Consider the following 19,846-nt stretch of genomic DNA (forward strand, 5'->3'; position numbering starts at 1 on the left):
TGGGGAGGAATTATTCTGTTTTATTTGCACACAGGACAGTGACAAGTACAACTACAGAAAATACCCACAGGCAGATTTCAAGTCTGTCTCTGTTTAGTTTTAAGGATCAATCAAAGATACTCGCTTAGAAAATATTACCATGAAGACATATACTGTCACTGTTCACAAATCAATATCAAACTAATTCAAACAGAGCCACGCAGAGATAACAATTTGTGTCTGAGAGGGAAAAAAAAAGGCGGGTCTAATCGTTCCCGCCAGAGAGGTAGAGCAGGGCCTTCTGGTAATCTCCATCGGTGTCCTCCTGCACGCCGTAATGAAGTCCCCAAGTGACGCGCCGGCAACAAACACAAAGCAGATGCGACAGGCAACAATAAAACCAGAGATTAATCTCAGCCTGAAAACACACACACACACACACAGCACCGAAGTGCAAACAGTCCTCACAGGCACTAATTACCATGAGTTACGGCTCATTTAAATTCTCTCACGGTGGAGTTGCTGCAGAGATTAATTGCTAAACCTTGAAGACTGAAAGACTTCAGAGAAATTCTAAATAAGCTCTAAATTCTCTGTTCTCCGTCGTTGTCCCTGGCTGGTGGGACAACTTGCCCTCCTCCATTCGACTAGCCCAGACTACCACCACCTTTAAGAAGCAGTTGAAAACCCGCTTATTCAAAAAGTATTTCAGACAAATCTAACACTTACACACGCACACACACTGCACAAAATAATACAAATATATATATATATATATATATATATATATATATATATATATATATATATATATATATATATATATATATATATATATATATATATATATATATATATATATATATATATATATATATATATAAATAATGTTTTCTTCATCTAGCACTTAACAATCTCTGAGCATGCTCTTTGCTGACAAGTTAGGCCTTATCAGGGCCCTTAGTTTTTGTAAACTCAAAATTCTATAGAAATGGAACGAGAATTGCTGGTGTCTTCCTCCTGTAAGTCGCTTTGGATAAAAGCGTCGGCAAAATAAAGTAAAGTAAAGTAAATTCTGGAGTTACGGAGAAACCCCCTGGTCCAAAAAGGAGGGCGAATGGGTAAAAGAAGCCGTGGCGTCCACACAATCACCTGTATGCTTGAGTAGAGTGAGCAGCCGTAGTTCTTCTTAAAGTATGCCCTGATGTCCAGCATGTCCACCTCGCTCCTGGACACCATGATCCGGATCAGAGTCTCGTCATCGGTCCCGGCGCGCTTCGCCCGGCGGGAAAAAAAAAAAAGCACGTTCAGAACAACAGAACGTCGCATGTAACGGTGAACAAGGGCTGCCGGTTTTAGGGAATAGGGACGTACCCTCATAGACTCGCGGAGGCATTCTGCAAAGTATCCCGGGATGCTTCTGGCACACTTCACTACACAGGCAAAAATGACACAGCAGACGCTTTTTATTTCAATATTATGTCTACAAAAAAACAAAAAAAATTTCAATTCATGGTGTGCTGGTTAGTTCATGGGGCCCTACTGGTCAGGACATTCGCCTCTGAACCAGAAGACCACAAAGACCCAGGTCCAGACCCTGCTTACTACCGCTGTGTCCCCGAGCAAGACACTTAACCCTGAGTGTCCCCGGGGGGAGACTGGCCCTGTCACTACTGATTGTAAGTCGCTCTGGATAAGGGTGTCCGATAAATGCCAAACCACCATGTTTGCACTTGCACAGCAAAAATGAATTATTTATTTGTATTTAAAGCAAATTTAGTCAAATCACGCAAAAAATGGGGTGAGTGAAGTTTTCTTGGTGGGAATTTTCAAAACTAGATCCTAATCTAGAGGCAAGCTTTTACCTTTTTCTTTTTTTTATATTATTACCTGCCAACTACCTCACTTGTCACTTTGTCACTTTAAACTTACCTCTGTTGCACTACATGGTTTTGCACTCTCCACCATGCCCTTATTTGTATATGGTGTTTTTAAAATTGTATATTGTGTTTTTTAAAATTGTATTTATACCTTTGTATTCAATGTTACTGTTTTGTATTTAATGTTACTTGTATGGGTCTGAGAGTAACGTAATTTCAATTCTATGCATGTCCTGTACATGTGGCAGAATTGACAATAAAGCTGACTTTGACTTATCTAAATGTGACGATTATTGTGATCTTGTAACATAAGATCACAATTTTGTTGTTCAAAATGTGCATCACAAATGCTCTATATATGCATATATATGCCCGACACCCCCACCAGAGTTGTTAGTCAGTTTTTTTCAATTAGAGCAGCGTTCCAAAATCTGACGCCTCTTGGGGTGAGTAAACAGTTGTTTGCGATATTTAGCGTTTATTGATTTGCATATGTTGTGTAGAGTTAGCATCTCCTCTTTTTCCCCCAAACATGTCCAAATAGAGCTTTAAGGGGCTGGTAGTAGCCTAGTGGGTAACACACTCGCCTATGAACCAGAAGACCCAGGTTCAAATCCCGCTTACTACCATTGTGTCCCTGAGCAAGACACTTAACCCTAAATTGCTCCAGGGAGACTGTCCCTGTAACTACTGATTGTAAGTCGCTCTGGATAAGGGCGTCTGATAAATGCCGTAAAATGTAAAAAAAAAAAAAAAAAAAAAAAGACTTGTCTGGGTCATTAAACGCTTATGATTTAACTTTCTGGCCCTCTTGCATTTTCCTTGTCTGGGATGGAGCCGCTCTGACCCGCTGCGAGCAGCAGGTTCTCCAGGTTCCCGGTGCACTCGTCCTTAATGCTCTCCTCAATCTCGCAGCCGGCGATCGTCCTGTAAACGTCGAACACTGCAAGAGACGGGGGAAAGCGCGTGAGGCCCGATGAAGCGGCGCGGCCAGAGGAAGGGGCGTCGAGCGCGTGCGCGCACCTTTGCGGAGGTGCTCGAAGCTCCTGGTGCCGAGGATGTTCACAAACTTGTCCTCATCCGTGCCAAACTTCTCCTCACCGGCGGCGAAGAGGTCCTGAGAAAGGAGCCCTTATCAAAGCGTTTATTCCTGGGACGCTGATGTAGGTCAGACCGCTGGCGTCGTCCCCTTTGGGACGAGTTTGATTGACACCGAGCGCCGTTTTCGTTTGTAAGCAAAGCTCCACTCAGCGGTGACTTGTACCGTGTCACGGCGATCTGAGGAAGCCGCACTAGTCACTCCTTCCACGCTTTCTAAATTATTCACGCGGCGTCTGGCGCGGGTCTCTTACCTTGGCGTCCCGCTCGACCTGCCCTTCGTCCACACCTTCTTCTCTGTCTCCCTGAATGGAGAGAGTCGGGGCCAGAGAAAAGGTCAGCCTGTCACTTCGGTTAAGAGGTCCTGGGTGGTAGTAGTCTAGTGGGTAACACACTCGCCTATGAACCAGAAGACCCGGGTTCGAATCCCACTTACTACCATCGTGTCCCTGAGCAAGACACTTAACCCTAAATTGCTCCAGGGGGACTGTCCCTGTAACTACTGATTGTAAGTCCCTCTGGATAAGGGCGTCTGATAAATGCTGTAAATATACAGGGACAGGAGCGGATTGACAAGTGCAGACCCAACCTGGCAACCCCTTGGATATGGAGTTGCTGCGCCGAGCCTCCGGAAGGCCATTTTATACCCTGTCGGCACCTTTAATTACTCACCACCGCCCCATAACCCCATATTTCTGGTTGCCGACCTGACGCCCGCCTCTGCTCACCTGCAGGAGTATGACCAGGAGCTGCTGGTAGTGGCCGGAGGTGTCACCCATTATGTCCTTCTCCAGCTTCCCGCTGTGATCTGGGCGGGGAAACATGAGACCGGAGGTCAGAAGATTGCTTGCACTTCTCTCTGGCAGGAGGACGCTAATGATGTCAATCAGCCTAAATTGGACGAGTCCTTCTTTTGTGATACACCTCCGTCTGGCATCCAATTAGTCCAGACAAGGGATGCTGTTCCCTCTCCAGTGTCTGTATCGGGTGGCCTCTGTGGTCTTTTTTTCTACTCTTGCCCTGGTGTTTTGCTAGATGATCCCTCAAGAACCTTAAGAGGGACTCAAATTTGTCTTCCCCAAAGAACAGAACCTGCATGCGTAGCCCAACAGTCGTCAAAATGGTCAGTTGTTACTCTGATGTACTGTATGTCTCTCCAAATTGGGGGGCTTCTGCTGTGATGGCAGCATTTCACACTCTTGGCTCCTCTCCACCCCCTTAAGCTGGACGGTGTCCAACGGTCCTCAAGGTTTATGGTGAACACTTTCGTATCGTTCACATCTCATCAAGCGACTAAATACAAACTCTTAATACGTTTCTCGCGTCAGATTCTTCGGAATGGCTCCGTAAGTGCCACAGAGTTGGTGCATCCATACTTTGGCCTGGTAGTGTGATCTTGTAAATTCATGTGATCTTGTGATCTTGTTCTTACAGCATTTGATAGTAGCCTACAGCGGGTGATAGTAGCCTAGTGGTTAACACACTCGCCTATGAACCAGAAGACCCAGGTTCAAATCCCACTTACTACCATTGTGTCCCCGAGCAAGACACTTAATCCTAAATTGCTCCAGGGGGGGACTGTCCCTGTAACTACTGATTGTAAGTCGCTCTGGATAAGGGCGTCTGGTAAATACTGGAAATGTAAATGAATGCGAGTAGAGCCACTTATAGTGTGTGTTCGTGTAAATAGTCCCTGTCTTAGTCCACACAGCCTCTATACTTTGACTTAGATTGTAAGAATCAGTCATTACAGAAAATGTGGTAATGGACTAGAATGGAATGGGGCACATGAAAGCACCGTCCTAGTCTGGAACCCCAGCAGGCTCACGCCCGTCTCACCCTTTTTGTAAGCCTTGACGATGGCGTTAATCTCCTCGGACGTCCTTGAAGGCAGGATCTCAATCAGGACCTTGTCATCGGTCCCTGCGCCCTGTTATACACAAAGGAGAGGGAACAGTTCCAGATTAATAATTCATAGCCCGCTCGCTCGTAGAAGACCAATTACTCTTCCGCGTCAACTGCTTTTCACATGGTCACGGGCTCAGGATGAAGAAGACTGAAGTAACGATTCATTTTGGGAAAATGAAAATCTGACTTTCATTATTCTTGCTACGGCTGCACATATACTAAAAAAAATTGATCGATAGGGTGGTAGTAGCCTAGTGGGTAAAACACTCGCCTATGGACCAGAAGACCCAGGTTCAAATCCCGCTTACTACCATTGTGTCCCTGAGCAAGACACTTAACCCTGAGTGTCTCCAGGGGGGGACTGTCCCTGTAACTACTGACTGTAAGTCGCTCTGGATGAGAGTAAATGTACTGTAAATGTAATGTAAATGTAAATGTAAATTATTCAGGTGGTAGGAGCCTAGAGGGTAAGCGGCTCGCCCCTGAACCAAACCCCACTTACTACCACTGTGTCCCTGAGTGTCTCCAGGGGGACTGTCCCTGTCACCGCTGATTGTAAGGCGCTCTGGATGACTAACGTAAATGCAACTAACTTCAGCGCGATCTAGACGTGGGGAAAAGAGCGCTGCGGCGTGCTAATCACCTTCAGCGCTTTGTGAAGTTCGTTGGCATCATAGGACGCAGGTGGAGTCATCAAAGCGACGATCAGATCTTCCAGTTTTCCACCCAGCTCTGACTTCAGTTCTTTCACAAGGTCCTGCAAGGTTCAAAAACATGTCATCTGCCATCACGTTGGTCATGTCCACACACAGCCACAGCCGATGAATGAAAATCGAGTGCATGCACAGACTCCGGGCTGCTAAATTCGGCCAGATCTTTGAGGACGTCGGGGTTCATCCCAACGACTGAACGTGGCTCGTTCCTCAATGATCCCCGAAATCCACTCTTGTCACCTCGTGCACAAGCGTCTCAGCAACTGGGCGGCAGTTTGTCCAACCTTGCCATGGGATTTCTTGTACGCAGCTTTGATCTCCTGCCGCTGGTCGTTGGAGCGGGAGGTCAGCAGCATCAGGATTGTGTCTTCGTCCGTGCCTGGGAGGGACAAAGCGCTTGACCTTAAAAACGCCGATTCTGCAACCAAGCTCTGTATGATATCTCGGCGACCATCTATTGATGGTTATTAACTAAAAACTGGGAGGTGGCATGGGGCCCAGAGAAAGGCGACGCATATTTTCTAATCAAGACAATAATCGCTACCGAATCCACGTCCTTCAACAACAACAACAAAAAATCTTCCGCTCCCAGCGTGATGAAGTGTCAGATTGCCGCTAATCTGGCGGAGTAGAATTTCCACAGTTTGACCTTGGCCGCGAAAAACAATTATGTGGATGCGCTGATCATTAATTGATACCAATAAATAGGCCACGGGATGGCGTAAGTTAATCTGACGAGGCGTGTGCCTCGGTTCACGGGCAGGGATCGCTTTCGTGGCGGAGCCGGGGCACAGCGCAGCATTTCATTTCACGTATCACCCCGTGGTGGTGATTAAAGCTGCTGATCTCGGTCGCCTTACCGATCCCCTTCATGGCTTTTTTCAGGAGGTCGGCGTCCTGCTTCGCGTTGAAGTGGACGAACGGCTTCACGCTCCCTCTGGACTCCTGCGCGGGAAAATCGGAAAAGTCCTGTTCACACGCACGGCTCAGATTGACGCTGGGACGGGAGGGCGTGGCCTAGTGGGTAACACACCCGCCTAGGAACCAGAGGACCCAGGTTCGACCCCGCTTACTGCCATTGTGACCCTGACCAAGACACTTAACCCTGAGTGTAAGTGGATAAGTACCGTAAAAGTAAATGTTTGGTAAAGGTTGGGCACGTGATGTGAAATCACACGAATGTGGTAAAAACATGGTGTTTTAGACTGCGGTGTGAACCTCGTCCAAATAGGATAACTCCAGAACACTTGGACAGGTCTCAGCCTCATTTAAAAAATGTTGTGCTTTTTTTTGTTTAACAAAGAGATGAATTTGCTGGATCGTAATTGGTTTTGTTGGTATTTATTCGGAGATAATGAGACTGAATTGATGAAGACAGCCCTTGGTTTTACACCAGAAGCCACCTATACGTGTCGCCGGTGAAGGGTGAAAATGTGACGGGGTCTTCACCGCCACCCGATCCGCCGCCACGGATTACTTTTCCGGGCGGAAGGCGATGCGACACCCCGCCTGCCACCTCGGGTCAGCAGTCGGCGCGTCGGCCCAAAATATTGCGATAATCCGAGGCAGCGGGGTGTCGCAACGCGCGAAAATAATGTCGCGTCCCGTCACGTGACGTCACCCACGCTGGCGCACACCGTCTTATTCGTTGTTTTATTATTATTGCTCAGCCATTTTTGTATTATAAAACATAAAAGAAGATGTCCGGGAAATATGGGCACGTTTTAACGATCTTGATGACGGAAAGAAAATACAAAAAATACGTTTTTTTTTCTATTAAAAACGCGTGCGCAATGTTGATGTTGAAAAGGACATGTAAAACAGTTATTTGTAGTGTGAATACTCACCATGTTTGACGTTTTTGACTCGATGCTGTAAAGGTGGAAAAAAAATAATGAATCAACATCAATATCATTCAGACATACATGACAGCACTGCTTTGCGGGAAAATATGTATTTATATTTAAGAACTCTTACCCGCCTTGACACTTGATAACTTGTGTGCGCGAACCGAAAACTTCTATCTATTTGTTCATCCATCACTCCCCCCCGCCAATCCGTAACGCCCACTGGCCGCGGTCCCTGGTGACGTCACCGCGATACTTGCCCAGGTGGGCTGTCCCAGGCAGGCGCCACCATCTGAAACCCGACACGCTCCGAGCGACAAATTGGCTTCTCAGTTCAACGCCGTTAGGAGGATTTTGTCACTTTGTATGTGTATGGCTATCAGACAATATGATGAATTAAAATGTATTATAAATCTACTAAATGGGGAGTAAACCGCCTTTATTAGCTTATAATATAATAATAATCATTTTGTTTGTATTATATATTCTTGTTATTATTATTATGATGTACTTATGTATTATAACACTTATGATGTTTATATTGATTTTGTATAAGAAGATATGTACATCTGTGTATGTGTACTGGAAACACCGTATCGTGTTCCACCGGTACCTTTATTAAATTTGTGTGGCACAGACACCTCTCTGCCTCTCAGCCAACTTGAAAACTTATCCGGAAGTTCAGGCACAGTTCCCCTCCTGTCAGCACGCCGGCCCATTTCCAAAAAGTACAGTGTCAGCAGCCAATCAATAGTGGAAATATTTATGTATAAGCTGCACCGGCGGTGACAAAAGAATAATCACACCGCCTGCTTTATGCGTGCTGATCGATGGGCCTATAAATGACATTTTTTCAACCTAATAAATGCATTCAGTCTCATATTTTTTCCATATGGGAATGTGGTGGATGCATTTATGAGGTATTTCCATGGATATGGACAACTCCTGGTGTGTATTAAGCCCAAGATAAAATCCTCTGCTGTTATCGACGCGTACGTTTATATCTCACCACCATACAGAGGTTCGCAGACATGTTCATCATACTCCAGCTCACTTCTATTTCTATGTTAAAAAAATTACATCAATACAAATGTAAAAGCGACAAAACAACAATTTTTAGGCTTAACCAGCTGGCCCTCATGTCACACTTCCCAATTCATTCAGTAGCACCTCTGTGTCTGTTTCACACCGTCACACTGACAGTTCCTGTTTCCTTTCATTTTACATCTGTGACTGACTTGCCTATCTCTCTATTTCAATGTGGTTCTAAGCACCGCCCTATTACTATTGAAATAGGTCTTAACATCTGGTGTGAAAGAGGCTAAAAACTGCTCAGTAATACACAACACCACTCAAATTCACTGAAAGTACAGAGAAGACCAGAAAAGATTCCACCCCCCAACAAAAAAAACTATTACTGCAACCAAGTTGATGGACAAAAAGTGAAGGCTTTAAATCAACCATATTTCCGCTTTATCAGGCCTTTTTAGCCATGAAGTCGATCGTGGATTTAAAATATTAAATGGTATGCAGGTACAGAGTGCAGACTACCAATAAAATTTAATATTAGACACAAGAAAATCTTAACCATCAAAAGACTAAAAACAGCTCCCTTGTGTCCTATTGGTCAGCACTGTTAAATAAAACATTATGAATTATGAATCTTTACTCCTTAGATATACGTTCATTGGCATGCATAAATTATGCTGCAGAAACAAATACATTATTTCTGCCAAAATTTGATATTTAAATCAGTGGCTTTCATGTGGGCTCCTCTTCCTGAAACAGTCATGTGTGTCTCATGTTATTTGCAGCCATTATACAGGTGCCAGCAGTTCTGTCCTCATCCATGAATTCCTCAGAACATAGCCCCGCAGATGTCTGCAGGATTCAGGAGGGATGGCGACTGTCACTCACAGCACGTACTTCGCGGCGAGGCTCTCTGATGGACCGGCACGACTGCAGGCTCACGCCGCTCACCGAGTTCCTCAGCTGCATCAGCACCATCCACAGCAGGAGCCCCAGCAGCAGCAGCAGCAGGGCGAAGAGTCCCACATAGATGGTGAGATTCCAGCCCCAGCCTACCGCTATCGGCATGGATCGCGACAAAAATCAGGCTTCACGAGACACAAGTCCCAGACCTCAGGACTTGTGGCTATATGGTCGTACCCTCCTCCATCCTGCTGAAAGGTGGTGTGGTGGAGGAAAGCTTTCTTTGTGTTTTCAGCATCGGTCTGAATCAAATCCCTCCTGAATCCACCCGTGAGCCACTGCCACACATCCACGCCCCCAACTCATGAAGTGGTGTTGAAAAACAGACACAGATGCACGCTGCCTCCCACAGGCAAACAGCACACAACATATAGAGAAGGCACAATAACATACAATACACTGGGATATTATCTGATACTTTTAATGATTGCAATCAGAGTATTTAAAATTATAAAAGTGAAATGTTTATTTAATTGTAGATAGTAAAATATATCTGGTCCAATGCTAGACATATCATATGGCAGTTTAGTGTATGGGTCCAGTTGCTCTCAACACATTTGTTTCAAGAGAGACCAACCTCATAATGTCGGTTGCCAGGTGTGCGATAAAATAAACCCCCAAAAAGGTTATAAAAATAAGACCTTACGTGCTTTTTTATTATGTATTTAACATTTGCCTTAATATATTTTACCCGAGGTCAGACAGCCAGCTAATAAAAGCCAACTTTGCCTAAATCCGGACAGAATTTGAGACGTACTTCAATTTCGCAGTTAAATGCACAGAGTTGGTAACACCTTCCTTACGTTTGATTTAAGAGACACAAACCTCATAATGTCGGTTGCCAGGTGTGGCTAAATCTGCCTCGCAAATGGATATAATTATGTGACATGACGTGCTTTTTATTATGTATTTAACATTTGCAATGATTTACTTTACCCGAGGTCAGACGGCCATTTCATAAAAGCCAACTTCGCCTAACTCCGGAGATAATAATTTCGCGGTTAAATACTACAAGCTGGCAACGTCTTCCTCGCCGCCCATGTCTCCATGGAAACGCCTAGCATGTTAGGAGATGGGGAGCTTTGCTAGCTAAACCCCTTACTCGTCCATAAAGAGCATTGCTAGGACATTAAAAGCATGGCTTTTGGCGTAAATTACAGTTTATACGGGTTAACTTGTAAAGGCTGTGCTCCTCTTTAATGGGCCAGTTGTTCTCGTTTCTCCATACCCAGGCTAACTAGCAGGCTAATTACCTAGCAAGTCAGCAAGCGGCTGATCCCTGTCTTAATCCCCGCTAATAAGTGCCGGCGCGCATCCAGAGCTCCGACTTCCGCCACTGATCATAATTATTTTACTAGTCAGAGACGCAGAAGCTGAGGAGATGGACGTCGTCTTGAATCACGTCGATTATCTGCAGGTAACGTGGCCGCCGCGGGGTTTCGCAGTTGTGCCGGGGGACGCAACGTGTGACGTGCGTCACGTCGTTTCTTGCATCCGTCGCAGGTCGGAGTGACATCGCAGAAGACCACGAGGCTTCTGCCTGCGATCGGGCGCAAAGCGAACCAAAAGGTACTTCGGGTATTCCCTCTTGGCCTCTGACCTCCGACCCCTGACCCCAGGCCTTCGTTGGGCCTGGTTTTGTGGAACGTGACGGTGTCCCTCTCTCCTGGCAGGTTGCTGTTGCTGACAGTGATGGGGTGATCACTTGCTTCGGGATGAAAAAAGGCGAGGCCGTCGTACGTGCCACCGCGCCCGCCACATTCGACACCTTCTTAACTGGGTTGAAAGCACTGACCGCGGTCGCCTGTGTTGTTTCCAGCCCGTGTTCAGAACGCTCCCCGGGCAGAGGATCTCCAGGCTGGAGCTTGGCGGCGCGCCGGGGACGCCGCAGGAGAAGATCTTTGTCTCGTCTGGTTCCGAAGTCAGGGGCTTTACCAAGAAGGGCAAGCAGTTCCTCTCGTTCGAAGCGAATCTTACAGAGAACATAAATGCCATGTGAGACCACATTACTCCTTGATGTCCTTCATAAACCTATGATTAATACGATCGGCGTAAACGGCATGAACGTTTTTCAGGCACGTCTCTGGGGCGGACCTCTTCGTTTGTGCAAGTTACATTTACAACCACTACTGTGACTGTAAGGACCAGGATTACTACCTGTCCGGGGACAAGATCAATGACATCGTGTGCCTGCCTGGGGACAAGGTGGGCCGAGCGGTTCCCATCCTGGCCTGTCAGGACCGAGTGCTTCGGGTGCTGCAGGTGACGTGGCTCAAAACAGCCTCCATAGGGCGGCGCATGTTCACCAGCGTCCTCTGAACGTCCTCTAAAGCTCCTGTCCCGTTGACAGGGCTCAGAGCTGCTGTATGGTGTTGAGGTCCCCGGGCCGCCGTCCGTGTTGGAGCTGAACAACAAAGATGGCGGTACAGCTGCTCTCGAGGCACCCCGCGCTCGCCTTGGCTTTGGCCACACAGTTCATTAGACCCGTGTCTGTTCCCTCTAGGTACGGATGGAGATGAAATTCTGTACGGGACCACAGATGGAAGACTGGGTCTTGTCAAGATAACAGAATCGGCCCCTGTCGTTAAATGGGAAATGGATAACGAGAAGAAAAAAGGAGGTTTGTCTCCATCGCCCTTGCCTTGCTCCAACACCGACGTGTTTTCTGTTCACTCTAGATCTGTGCGTTTTCCTGTTTCTGGTAGGCATTTTGTGCATCGACACCTTTGACATCCTCGGTGACGGTGTGAAAGACATCCTGGTCGGAAGGGACGATGGGACCGTGGAGATTTACGCCCTGGACGCTTCGAACGAGCTCTCGCTGCGATTTGAGCACGTGAGTTTAGTTTTGAAGGTTTTGAACATTTTGAAGAAGAAGAAAGTGAAGTGATTGTCACTTGTGATACACAGCAGCACAGCACACAGTGAAATTTGTCCTCTGCATTTAACCCATCACCCTGAGTGAGCAGTGGGCAGCCATGACAGGAGCCCGGGGAGCAGTGTGTGGGGACGGTGCTTTGCTCAGTGACACCTCAGTGGCACCTTGGCAGATCGGGATTCGAACCGGCAACCTTCTGATTTCGGGGCCGCTTCCTTAACCGCTAGGCCACCACTGCCCCTGATAGGCCACCACTGCCCCTAAGCCATGACCCTGGAATCTTCTCGTCTTTCTCCAGGTACTATCTGAGAGTGTCACATCAATCCAGGGCGGCTGCGTAGGAAAAGAGAATTATGACGAAGTGCTGACAACAACCTACACAGGTCAAGCGCAACCACACCTCCACGATCTCCCTCCGCTGGAAAAAACTGTGATTGAAATGGTTTAAAACGGTGTTTTAAGTTGCTTAATTTCTGACCAAATTCTCAGGCTGGGTCAGCGGTCTGACCACAGAGCCACAGCAGATGGAGGCGGGGCCTGGAGAGGAACTGAAGATGAGCAAAGAGACCCAGAGCAAAGTGGCGGCCCTCAGGTACGAATCGCTTCCTGTTGTTCGCTCCACAGCGGTCCGTTGGGCTTGAAGCGTAAAATCACTTCACGCTTGTGTGTGTGTGTGTGTGTGTGCAGGTCCGAGCTGGAGCAGCTGCAGGTGAAGGTTCTGCAGGGCAGAGAGAAGTACCAGCAAAGCTCTCAGTCCAGCACTGCCGTCTCCACCGTGCCGGCGTTCAGCGTCAACGACAAGTTCACCCTCTGCCAGGACGACGCCAGTTACAGCCTCGCCCTGGAGGTGCAGACGGCCATCGACAACCTGCTCCTGCAGGTGAGCGCCGCTTACACCGCGCAACGGTGGGTTCGAATCGGAGCGCCGTCCCCACACGCTGCTCCAAGAGGGGGCCCAAAAAATCACCCTGGCTTCACTGAAACTCTCCTTCCAAACAGAGCGATGTCCCGATAGACCTGTTGGATGTGGACAAAAACTCCGCCGTGGTGAGCTTCAGCGAGTGTGATTCCGAGGTGAGCCACATTGCTACATTTTTTTTATTTTTTTTTTGCCCGTTGGGGCTGCGGTGGCCTAGCAGGTGAGGAAGCGGGTTCAAATCCCAAACCGTCTAGGTGCCGCGGAGGTCCCATCGTTCAAGGTACAGTCCCCACACACCGGTGCCCTGGCACTGGTCATGGCTGCCCAAGGATGATGGGTGCATCACAATGACAAAAAAAAACAATGACTTTACAGACTTTCACAGTTTTATTTCCTCCCCAGCAGCCGAATGGCAATTTCCTCCTTGCGACGTACCGATGTCAGGCAAACACCACGAGGCTTGAGCTTAAGGTAGGACGGGTGTTGCTGCAAGATGCTTTCTATGTGGGAATATAGAAAATGTAGTTGTTGGTTGTTTTGTTTTTTTTGTTTTTTTTTGTGATTCAATACATACTAGATTTAAAACATAACTGAACATCACAGTAGTAACTGCTGTTATTTAGAATTTTAGAGATGTATTGAAACGGATTAGTTGTGTTCACCCTTTTTTCCAGGTCCGGTCCATTGAAGGTCAGTATGGCACCCTCCAGGCCTACATTACCCCCCGCCTGCAGCCCAAAACCTGCCAGGTCCGTCAGTATCAGATCAAGCCCCTGTCCCTCCACCAGAGAACTCATTCTATTGCTCAGGACAGGTGAGGATACATGATCGCAGGAGACGGACCACCAATGTCTGGTTTTTTTATAGTGGGGTGGTAGTAGCCTAGTGGGTAACTACTGATTGTCCCTGACTACTGACTGTAAGTCGCTCTGGATACGGGCGTCTGATAAATGCTGTAAATGTAAATATTCGCCGTTTTTGGAACGCTGTCACATCTCTGGTCTCCTCGTATTCCGCAGGCCTATGAACACGCTGAGGCTCGTGGGTCAGTTTAGCTTTGCAGAGGTCCACTCCTGGGTGGTGTTCTGCTTACCGGAGGTCCCAGAGAAAACGCCCGCGGCAGAAAGTGTCACTTTCTACTTTCAGAACACTTTCCTGGGCACCCAGCTGGAGGCCACGTACAGGTCAGAGCAGTAATCCAGTCCGGAAGACCTGAAGCTCCGCATTTAACAACAGCAAACGTCCTATTCCATGATCATTTTATTTCCGATTCTGGATCAGTCTCGCTTTTTCTTTTCTTTTATAGCAAAGGCGAAGGCAACTTTAAATCAGACAACATCTCCACCATCTCCATCCTGAAAGACGTCCTTTCCAAAGAAGCCACTAAGCGCAAAATCAACCTCAACATCTCCTACGGTAAATGTGCCTCCAGGCTGAGTACGTCATGGAGGACGGCGCAGCGACTGTTAATGTGACGTGCACCGTAATTCTAACCCCCACACAGATGTTAATGAGAACTCGGTGAGCCACACTCTGATGATGATCCACCCAAAGCTGGAGTATCAGCTGCTTCTGTCCAAAAAGGTGCAGCTGATTGACGCATTAAAGGTTCGTGTCAGTAGGGTCTCTCCGTTGCCTCAATATTTCTGGAAGCCGTCGTCACTGTTTATTAATCTCATTGTGGCGTTCTGATTGGCCAGGAGCTTCAGGTCCATGAGGGGAACGCAGACTTTCTCATTCCTGAGTACCGCAGCATACTGGACGAGTCTGCGCGCCTTTTGGACGAGTATAAGAAGCAGCCGGCGCACCTGGAGAGGCTGTATGGTACGAGCCGCCATTTCAACATACGCCCAACAAACCTCTTGTACAGCAAGGAAATGGCTCTGCTTCATGTCTATGCTTTACAGGAATGATAACGGACCTCTTCATCGACAAGTTCAAATTCAAAGGACAGAATGTGAAGACGAAGGTTTCAGCACTGCTGGAAATCTTGGACAACTATGATCTGAATTCCCTCATTGATTTTTTTAATGAAGCTTGATGTAGGGCTATGGTATACTAAGAAATGCGAATAAACTTGTATTGTGCTGAAAAGCTAGATTATATCCTGTTATCAGTGATGTATTAGTGAACATAAGAGACAGATACTGTATTTAATCCTCATCATGACCATGTTTTGTATTAGAAAATTGGTTTTAAATAAAAGCAAAGAAACCTTTGCTTTCTTTGGGTGACTTTTATTTCACAGTTTCTATTTCTGAAAATGGAACTGCCCTTTTCAAAACCTAAATAAAATACACTGGAACAGTTTTCTCAGTTGAGACCCTGTCCACAATGGAACCTAAAGGCAATGATTTTTTTAGCTACAATCAGGCCGTTCACAGAATCAGCAGGGTTAAAAAAAAAAAAAAAAAAGCTATAAACTACAACAAGCTTTACTTTACTTAGCAGATGTTTTTATCCAAAGCGACTTATAAGAGGAAGACACCAGCAATTCTTGTTTGATTTCTTTAGATTTTGAGTTTACAAAACTAAGAGCCCAGATAAGGCCTAACTTGTCAGAAAAAAAGAACACGCTCGGAAGATTTTTTTTTTTAAATTTTGTGCATTGTGTGTGCATATGCGTGTGTAAGTGACCATTTATACTGCGTATGATACTGACCATTTTGAAAGTAAAAGTGTTTGTTGTTGTGAAACACTGCAGCACAGCACATGGTGACGCAACGAAATGTCATCTGTATTTAACCATCACCCTTAGTGAGCAGTGGGCAGCCATGACAGGCACCTGGGGAGTGTGCAGGGACGGTGCTTTGCTCAGTTTTTGCACCTTGACTGATCGGGATTCAAACCGTCAACCTTCTGACAATGGGGCCGCTTCCTTAACCGCTAGGCCACCACTGCCACAGTTCACATGATCTGAACATCTTGCACATCTTGAACTATGTGAAACATTATTTCAATACACGGTATACTGTTGTACTGACAATAAACCAATCTTGAATCTTGAACACGGCCGGGCTTGGTAATCAATGGCTGATGAAGTCATTAGAACATAAGGTAGAAAACAGATTAGGGTTCTCCAACTCTCTGATCCAAAACCCAGATTGGCCACAGAGACCTCACAACTGAGTCGTAGTGAAAGCAAGGCTGCAAAAGCCGACATTACCGGTCATTTAAACAACAGCGAAACGGAACGCGCGGTCTGGGGCTCGGCGGCCGCCGTAGGACGGTCACGTGTTCCGCGCTGCGCGTCGCTATTGGACCATTTCAATAGTCGCGGGCTACTTGAACTGAGAAAGAGACGCAGTACGAGGCTCGCCAGCTGGTGTCGCGGGTTCGCTGGACGTTTCTTCCCGGTGTCGGTGAGGCCCTTCTTCACGGCGCCGTTTTTACGTGACCGGCCGCTGGTTGATCGCCTTTTAATCGCGTTTACCTGGTCCGGGCTGCTTCGCTGTCGGTGCGATTCTTATCTCGTGTTTGTGTGTTGTTGTTGTTGTTTTGTTTCGTCTCCAGCGGTCGAGGTGCACAATAAATTTTAAAAAATGTCCGCCTTCACACACGGAAGCGCCCTTCAGCGCCTCGAGAGGAACCAGGAGAACCGGCCGCCCAGGCTCCGCGCCGCCAAGGCCGCCGCCGACAGCCAGGAGAATGTGGAGCCGAACCCGAAGCCCGCCAACCGCACCGTCCTGGGCGTCCTGGAGAGGAACCACCAGCGCAAGGCCGGCGTCGCGGTGAGTCGCCGCCGTCGGTTAATGTTCGGCTTCCGCGCTGTGATTTTAATCGCTTTAAAACCGCCGCGTTCGGTTTATTATGCGTTTCGGTCACGGCGATCCGGTTCGTAGCAGCATGGCTGCTGTTCGCCTCGGCTGGCGGACTTTTTGTCGATGCTTCTTCAAAAGCGCGACTCGCGTAGCAACTTTTACTTTTTTTTTTTTTTTTTCCCTCGTTCTCTGGAATGTGTTAGTGGAATAAAAACGCGCATCTTCGTGGACGTAGATGTTTAAAAGCGCTCCCTCCCATGGAGACCGCCATTTTTGGCCAGTCAGGCATTTTCCCACCATAGCCGCTTCGTCTCCGTCTCTTTCCCTTCTCCTCCTATTTGTTCAATGTGCTGCGGATCTTTTCTCCTCCTTTCTGACCGCAGGCCACGAACCAGGCGCTTCCCGGCAAACCCGACGACTATGGCCGAGGCTGTGCGGACAAGGGCCCCGCCAGGCAGCCCACCTTCCAGGTCCATGTGGACGAGCCCGATGGTGCCTGCGTCCAGAAGCGGCCCAGCGTGGAGAGGTCGTCCTCGTCCCCCCTGAAAGCCACCTCCGCCCTGTGCCGCCTGCCCCTCGCCACCCTGGATGTGCGCATGGACGTGAGCTTTGGTAGGCCAGGATTTTTTTATTATTATTATTATTTTAATAATCAGGCAAATAAGGGTCTGTGATGGCCTGGCGGATCAGGGACTGGCCCGTAATCAGAAGGTAGGGTGTTGGTAGCCTAGTGGTTAACACATTAAACAGTTTCTTAGTACTTACACAAGACCCAGGTTCAAACCCCAGTTACTACCATTGTGTCCCTGACAAGGCACTTAACCTTAAGTTGCTCTAGGGGGACTAAGTCGCTCTGGATAAGGGCGTCTGGTAAATGGATCACACTGCTCGTCAAAGGTGATCGCTAAAAGCAGAGGGCTCGTTATCACTTTCTCCCTCTGTTCCTTTTCAAATGATCTCTTGCCATTACAGATTCTCCCATGGACGTGGACCGGTCCGTACACTACGAAGCGCGGCCCGCGGTAGAGGTCACAGACTACGCGGACGAGATACACACGCATTTGAGAGACATGGAGGTGGGTGACCTCCTTCCCCTCCCCCTTGAACCCTGGCGTGGGACCGCTTCTGGCGTCTGACTTTCCGACCCGTCTGTTGCAGCTGAAGTGCCGCCCCAGAGCCGGCTACATGAAGAAGCAGCCCGACATTACCAACAGCATGCGCGCCATCCTGGTGGACTGGCTGGTGGAGGTGGGCGAGGAGTACAAGCTCCACAACGAGACGCTGTACCTGGCTGTGAACTACATCGACCGCTTCCTGTCCACCATGTCCGTGCTGCGGGGGAAGCTGCAGCTCGTCGGAACCGCTGCCATGCTGATCGCCTCGTGAGTGTCTCGTTTGACGGCCGCCGCGATTTTTGCATGGTGTGCCTGGTGACCTTCTGTCAGCTGCTCATGGTCCGTGTTTCTCTGAAGGAAATTTGAAGAGATCTACCCCCCGGAGGTGGCGGAGTTTGTTTATATCACTGACGACACCTACACAAAGAAGCAAGTGTTGAGGATGGAGCACCTCATCCTGAAGGTGCTTTCTTTCGAGCTGTCGGCGCCAACGATCAACCAGTTCCTCCGGCGGTACTTCCTTACACAGCCGGTCAGCAAGAAGGTGGAGAATCTTTCACGGGTAGGCGCTACTCGCACTTCAGTAAAAAAAATAAATAAAAAATCTTCCTCACTTCACGTTAACATTTATTTTCTCTTTATTAGCTTCTTGGCGAGCTGAGCTTGATCGAATCAGACCCCTTCCTGAAGTACCTTCCATCGCACACTGCTGCTGCTGCTTTTGTTCTGGCAAATTACACAGTCACACAGGGCACTTGGGTAAGATTTAAATTTTTTTTTTTTTTTTTTTTTTTTTTTTTTTTTTTGTAACTTTGGCTTTAATATGAAACCAGGGCTTTTATTGACTGTTTCTTTCCCTGTTTTTAGGACCAGTCACTGGTTGACTTGACTGGATACACGTTAGAGGACTTAATGCCCTGCGTCCACGACCTGCACCAAATGTACCTCAGTGCTGCTAAACATGCACAGCAGTCGATAAGGGAGAAATACAAGAGTGCCAAGTAGGTATTTTAAACACCGCAAGCAGATTTTTTTTATATATATATATTTTTTTTAATGACTTTTTTTGTTTTTATTTCTCTTAGGTATTCTGAAGTCTCCCTTATCGAGCCACCAGAGGACTTGTGTCTTTGAGCTTTACTTTATATACATTTTTTTTTAGTATTTTGCAGTCTTTGGCTCTGTGATGTAAATTTTTTTTTTTTTTTAATATACCCTTCTCCCTCCCCCCAGCTAAATAGCCTTCCCCCATTTTTGTCCTTTTTGGGACACAGATGTGCTCTTTAACTATTTTTGCAGTTTTTAAATAAAACTCCTTGCATCTGTTTGCCCAACATGGTCATTTGAATGGATTTTCTTTATTCTCAAGAGAGTACACTCAGGGCCATTTTGTACATACGAAGCAAGTGTGAGGCTATGGGGCTTTTTTTTTTTTTTTTTTTTTCCCAAATGTAAAATTGTATTAATAGCTGTAAATAAATACCTAAAGAAAAATTGAGTGGCTGTCCTCCCTGAGCAACTGTAATTTTGACTTTGATTCCTATTGTTATGTGGGGGTTTTTAAGTCTGTCTGATTTCACATGTGCCTCTGTGCAGCCATGAAAGGTATGTGCAGCTTGTACTTTTTTTTTTTTTTTTTTTTTTTAAATAGTAAAAAAGTTGATAAATCAGTGTTAACCAGCAGTTAACTTTCTGGCGAGGCAACATTTTGAACACCTCTTCATTTTTATTTTTTTCCCACCCCCACACTGCTGTA

General features: G+C 47.1%; 3 protein-coding genes across 5 annotated transcripts; 2 read left to right on the top strand and 1 right to left on the bottom strand.

Moving 5' to 3' along the window:
• On the bottom strand, positions 1-7,609 carry anxa5a (annexin A5a). 2 transcript variants are annotated; one of them, XM_028959663.1, is made up of 13 exons: positions 7,556-7,609; positions 7,426-7,450; positions 6,439-6,523; positions 5,863-5,957; positions 5,509-5,622; positions 4,797-4,887; positions 3,686-3,765; positions 3,212-3,262; positions 2,883-2,976; positions 2,707-2,802; positions 1,354-1,412; positions 1,132-1,254; positions 1-304 (listed from the first exon to the last, which is right to left on the bottom strand). In XM_028959663.1, the coding sequence occupies exons 2-13, from the start codon at positions 7,426-7,428 to the stop codon at positions 245-247; spliced, it is 951 nt and encodes a 316-aa protein (XP_028815496.1). In that variant the 5' UTR covers positions 7,429-7,450; positions 7,556-7,609; the 3' UTR covers positions 1-244. The 2 variants fall into 2 exon arrangements, with proteins under 2 accessions (XP_028815496.1, XP_028815495.1); XM_028959662.1 differs by having other exon boundaries at positions 2,659-2,802.
• A 2,852-nt stretch (positions 7,610-10,461) lies between these two features.
• On the top strand, positions 10,462-15,433 carry bbs7 (Bardet-Biedl syndrome 7). Of its 2 annotated transcripts, none has more exons than XM_028959595.1 (19): positions 10,462-10,834; positions 10,921-10,986; positions 11,091-11,153; positions 11,237-11,412; positions 11,493-11,679; positions 11,768-11,840; positions 11,921-12,037; positions 12,123-12,253; positions 12,594-12,678; positions 12,785-12,887; positions 12,983-13,175; positions 13,295-13,369; positions 13,617-13,685; positions 13,889-14,028; positions 14,234-14,398; positions 14,521-14,630; positions 14,719-14,822; positions 14,915-15,038; positions 15,122-15,433. In XM_028959595.1, the coding sequence occupies exons 1-19, from the start codon at positions 10,799-10,801 to the stop codon at positions 15,253-15,255; spliced, it is 2,151 nt and encodes a 716-aa protein (XP_028815428.1). In that variant the 5' UTR covers positions 10,462-10,798; the 3' UTR covers positions 15,256-15,433. The 2 variants fall into 2 exon arrangements, with proteins under 2 accessions (XP_028815428.1, XP_028815429.1); XM_028959596.1 differs by having other exon boundaries at positions 13,620-13,685.
• Positions 15,434-16,506: 1,073 nt separating this feature from the next.
• Positions 16,507-19,332, top strand: ccna2 (cyclin A2). Its single transcript, XM_028959654.1, has 9 exons — positions 16,507-16,576; positions 16,728-16,945; positions 17,359-17,587; positions 17,948-18,051; positions 18,134-18,357; positions 18,448-18,652; positions 18,736-18,849; positions 18,958-19,091; positions 19,176-19,332. Exons 2-9 carry the CDS (start codon positions 16,757-16,759, stop codon positions 19,222-19,224), a joined length of 1,248 nt encoding a protein of 415 aa, XP_028815487.1. The 5' UTR covers positions 16,507-16,576; positions 16,728-16,756; the 3' UTR covers positions 19,225-19,332.
• The last annotated feature ends 514 nt before the right edge of the window (positions 19,333-19,846 follow it).

This window comes from Denticeps clupeoides, chromosome 18, assembly GCF_900700375.1.
Source record: "Denticeps clupeoides chromosome 18, fDenClu1.1, whole genome shotgun sequence".
NCBI lineage: Eukaryota > Metazoa > Chordata > Actinopteri > Clupeiformes > Denticipitidae > Denticeps > Denticeps clupeoides.

Excerpts from the sequence above, each read along its gene's own strand:
- bbs7 (XM_028959595.1), top strand. The coding sequence starts at position 10,799 with ATGGACGTCGTCTTGAATCACGTCGATTATCTGCAG. Across the intron at positions 12,254-12,593 it reads TCTCGCTGCGATTTGAGCAC|GTACTATCTGAGAGTGTCAC; the intron begins GTGAGTTTAGTT and ends GTCTTTCTCCAG. Across the intron at positions 13,370-13,616 it reads TCAGCGAGTGTGATTCCGAG|CAGCCGAATGGCAATTTCCT; the intron begins GTGAGCCACATT and ends TTTCCTCCCCAG.
- anxa5a (XM_028959662.1), bottom strand. Across the intron at positions 5,958-6,438 it reads AAAAGCCATGAAGGGGATCG|GCACGGACGAAGACACAATC; the intron begins GTAAGGCGACCG and ends TGTCCCTCCCAG. Across the intron at positions 3,263-3,685 it reads TCCTGGTCATACTCCTGCAG|GGAGACAGAGAAGAAGGTGT; the intron begins GTGAGCAGAGGC and ends CTCTCCATTCAG.
- ccna2 (XM_028959654.1), top strand. The coding sequence starts at position 16,757 with ATGTCCGCCTTCACACACGGAAGCGCCCTTCAGCGCCTCGAGAGGAAC. Across the intron at positions 18,358-18,447 it reads GCTGCCATGCTGATCGCCTC|GAAATTTGAAGAGATCTACC; the intron begins GTGAGTGTCTCG and ends GTTTCTCTGAAG. Across the intron at positions 19,092-19,175 it reads GAGAAATACAAGAGTGCCAA|GTATTCTGAAGTCTCCCTTA; the intron begins GTAGGTATTTTA and ends TATTTCTCTTAG.